This window comes from Triticum aestivum, chromosome 6B (genome assembly GCF_018294505.1).
Source record: "Triticum aestivum cultivar Chinese Spring chromosome 6B, IWGSC CS RefSeq v2.1, whole genome shotgun sequence".
NCBI lineage: Eukaryota > Viridiplantae > Streptophyta > Magnoliopsida > Poales > Poaceae > Triticum > Triticum aestivum.
In genome coordinates, this window is record NC_057810.1 from 89,548,348 (window position 1) to 89,551,991 (window position 3,644).

The following is a 3,644-nucleotide window of genomic DNA, read 5'->3' on the forward strand; positions in this document are numbered from 1 at the left end:
TGGCGTTTCAAATAAGATCCACACATGAATTGTGAATCACCGATGCATGGAAGTTTGTTTACTGGACTGCCTTTTGTTTTTCGGTTGATGATGTATCAATTCTGCTACTGTCACTCTTGGTATTCTGCTCACACTCTTGTCATTTAAGTCGGTTATTTTGGCGACGGTTCAGTTCGTCCATTTTTCAGCTACTTTTGGTGTGGTCTGATGCTTCGTGTCCTCTTGATTTAATGCTGGCATGATTCGCGTGAACGTGGTACTCAACGCTTTGGCTACATGCAAAATCCCCGAGTTAATGCGGGAGAGTGTGTGAGTCAAGTCCCCGGTTAAATATAGGAGGCACCGCTGCCTACCGAGCTCCCCCAAAACGTATCCAGTGAGCCGCGGCGGGCGGCCTCCGTCCCGGTTCCGACTTGCGGTCGCCTGCCATGGAGAAGGAGGAGGCCGTGGGTACGGCGGCGGCCGCCGAATCCCATGGGACCGCAGCGAAGCGAGCACGGAGTGTCGACTGCGGCGTGACCACCGCCGACGATTTCATCAGCAGGCTCCCCGACGCCATCCTCGGCACCATCATCTCCCTCGTCCCTACCAAGGACGGCGGCCGCACGCCGGTCCTCTCCCGCCGGTGGCGCCACCTCTGGCGCTCCGCGCCTCTCAACCTCGAGGTCAGCACCCGACCCCCAGGCGTCCCCACCTCCTCCCGCGTCCCACCCTCCGCCGTCTCCGAGATAATCTCCAGGCACCCTGGCCCCGCCCGCCGATTCTACTTCCTCTGCCGCGGCGCCGGCGAGGGCGGTCTCCACGCTCAGGCGGCGAGCTGGCTTCACTCCCCGGCCCTCGCCCACCTCCAGGAGCTCGATATCAGCTACGCCAACCCCCTGCTTCTGGGATCAGTGCTCCGCTCTGCGTCCACCATCCTGGTTGCCAAGATCGACCATTGCGATTTCCCCATCGAGATCGTGCCGCCCATGAATTTCCCCAATCTCAACAAGCTCACCCTGTTTAACATTTCCATCTCCGAGGAGGTCTTCCACAGACTGCTCTCCGGCTGCCATGCCTTGGAGAGCTTATACATGGCCGATTTTCATGCTCCGGATCGCCTCCGTGTTATCTCGCCGACTATTAGGAGCATCATCTTCCGTCATAGTTCTAGTACTAGTAAAAAAGTGGAACTGGTCATCGAGGATGCTCCTCGTCTTCTAAGGTTACTATTAACTGATTGTAACCGTGATGATCGCGTCACTATCAGGGTAATTAGGGCGCCTGATCTGGAGATATTGGGCCCTTTCTTAGTGGTCGTCTCCAAGCTCCTACTCTTCAAGGTAGCAGCAGCGTCATCTTCTAATGTTGCATTCGGCGTTCCTACATGTAGATAAATTTACTTTATATGTTCATTGTTTGTTTTCTTCAGGGAATAAGCTCAGTCAGCTCCACAAACTCGATGAGCACTGTGAAGGTTTTTGCTCTCAGGTCTTCTGGAGATAGACTGGATGCAGTTCTTAACATCCTCAGGTGGTTCCCCTGTTTGGAAAAGCTCTATGTCACTGTGAGTAGTCATTTCTCTCATTTGTTTGACCTATGATGTTATCTAGTTAGCACAGTTTTAACATATGCCTCCCTTCCCATCTCGCAGTTTCGTCGATGTAGGGATAAGAGAACTGAGCCTCCGTATGACCCACTACATCCAATCGAATGCCTTGAGACCCATCTAAAAAAAGTAGTGTTCAAGTCATTCTTGGGCTATGGGAAACAGCTTGAATTTGCGAGGTTCTTTGTATTGAATGCAAAGGTGCTAGACAGAATTGAATTTGAAGTATATAATAAGTACAGCAGTGAAACGGCGGCTTATCAGCGCATGCTGCTACAAGTGGAAAACAGAGCTTCCCGAGATGCTCCGTTTGAATTCAGGATTAGCCCTACTAAATCTGGACTGATTGACATGTGTTGAGTTCAGGAATACTTCATACAGACTGAGTAGCACCATATCCATGATTTGTCAGTGGCAAATCCCTTCAAAAAGCCATAGTCTGGGTTGTTGATGCCTGAAGATTGCACTGTCTTGTGCTCATTTTGTAGATGGGGTTGATGCCTGAAGATTGCCTCGTCTTCCTTCGCATAAGTCTGCTCTATTTCTAGTCTAATAAAGTTCCACTGTAATAATTCCAGTAACTTATGAAGTTACCCCTGTTAAAACTGGAAAAGATGTTCCAGAATGCAAAAATAGTGCACTGTGGAAATTCTCCGTGGGGAGGGGGTGCGAAATATTACTGCCGAAAGTTGTAACAGGACGGAGCAGGCAGGTGGTAACCCCATCCATCGAAGCTACTCCTATGGTCTTACCATATGCAATTGTGGCTTGTTCTGCCTAAGCTGTGTGGGAAGCTTAATTGTCTTATCAGTTATACTCATGCGTGAGATGTTTAATTGCTGATTTGATCTTTTGCGTACATATCACATTTGTTTGATATTTGCAAAAGGTCAACCTGTAGGCTAGGCCCCTATGCTTTTCTAGCTAGGAAGGAGAGGTTTCTGAAATTTTCAAGGTATGCGATCAGCTTAAATTTTTGCTGATGGTTGATTTTTTAAAATGTTTGAGTTTTACTGAAATGAAATTGAGTAGCATCTTGTGTTGAACCAATTTTAACAGGATCAGCATTGGATTGGGCTGAGAACCTGAAAGTGAAAATAATGTTGGCTTTGACAGGGATCGTTGTGTGTACTGCTTGACGCTTGTTAACTTGTTCTCTGCATTGTTGCCAGAGAGATTTAGTTTTTATGCACAAGTTTATTGCTTGCAAAACAAGGCTTTTACTGGAACTTTATCACTGGGTGGGTAGGCTATATTATATGGTGTGGAGCTCTAGTGTTTTTAGAGCGGAAGTATTGGAAAAAAATGTACTACTAGTGAATCGTGAAATAAGGATGCCGGTCATCCTCCAGCCTCCTCAGCCGCTTGGTATTCCTGGCCGTTGGGTCTGGTTGCTTGATCTGATTTGGGCCGTCGGATCGAGCCGCTGGATGACCTGCGCCGTCGGATCAAAGAGGAGCCCTGTAGCATTGAATAGTTTCACCCCGTTCGTGCCACCGCTCGTAATTCCGGCGCCCCCTGGGGGCATTTTTGTCATTTCACGCACAAGGGTATAAATAACAGTTGCTCCTCTGGAGATGACCTAGCCGCCGCCTCCTAGCGCACTCGCGCCTGCTCCTCCCGCACGCGCGCCGCGCCCTCACCTCTCTCTCCCCCTCCAAACCCTACCCCGCGCCGCCGCCGCCGCTCGCCCGGGCACCCATCCCCGGCCTCACGCCGCCCATCTAGAGAGATGGGGGCCGCGCGCGACGAGGCCGCCGTCTCCTCCCTCGCTCGATTTCACCCCTCTCGCAGCCGCCACCCTCCGCCCCTCGCACTCGCCGCCGATCCCGTCTCTCCTCTCCTCCCCGTTCATCCCTAGCCCGGCGCCGGTGGCGGCGATTGCCGTCCCAATCTCCATGGCCCCTCCTTCTCCATCGTGGCCCGTTGCTCCGTCAGCAACCTCTCGCCGGTCTGGTTCGAGTCGCTCCGCGCCACCCTAGCCCCGACCCCCTTCTTCCAAGCTGGCGCGGCCACCATCGACGGCGAGGATCAACACCAGCCGCAGGAGGAGCAG

At 51.9% G+C, this 3,644-nt stretch overlaps 1 protein-coding gene across 1 annotated transcript; it reads left to right on the plus strand.

The window, feature by feature from the left end:
* Window positions 1-278: 278 nt before the first annotated feature.
* LOC123133611 (F-box/LRR-repeat protein At4g14103-like) lies at window positions 279-2,221 on the plus strand. The gene is made up of 3 exons (XM_044553067.1): window positions 279-1,322; window positions 1,412-1,546; window positions 1,634-2,221. Exons 1-3 carry the CDS (start codon window positions 429-431, stop codon window positions 1,946-1,948), a joined length of 1,344 nt encoding a protein of 447 aa, XP_044409002.1. The 5' UTR covers window positions 279-428; the 3' UTR covers window positions 1,949-2,221.
* The last annotated feature ends 1,423 nt before the right edge of the window (window positions 2,222-3,644 follow it).

What these genes read in the sequence shown, in the direction of transcription:
- LOC123133611 (XM_044553067.1), top strand. Translation starts at nt 429, where the DNA reads ATGGAGAAGGAGGAGGCCGTGGGTACGGCGGCGGCCGCCGAATCCCAT. An exon ending in CCAAGCTCCTACTCTTCAAG is followed by an intron (nt 1,323 to 1,411) that starts GTAGCAGCAGCG and finishes TGTTTTCTTCAG; the next exon opens with GGAATAAGCTCAGTCAGCTC. An exon ending in TGGAAAAGCTCTATGTCACT is followed by an intron (nt 1,547 to 1,633) that starts GTGAGTAGTCAT and finishes CCCATCTCGCAG; the next exon opens with TTTCGTCGATGTAGGGATAA.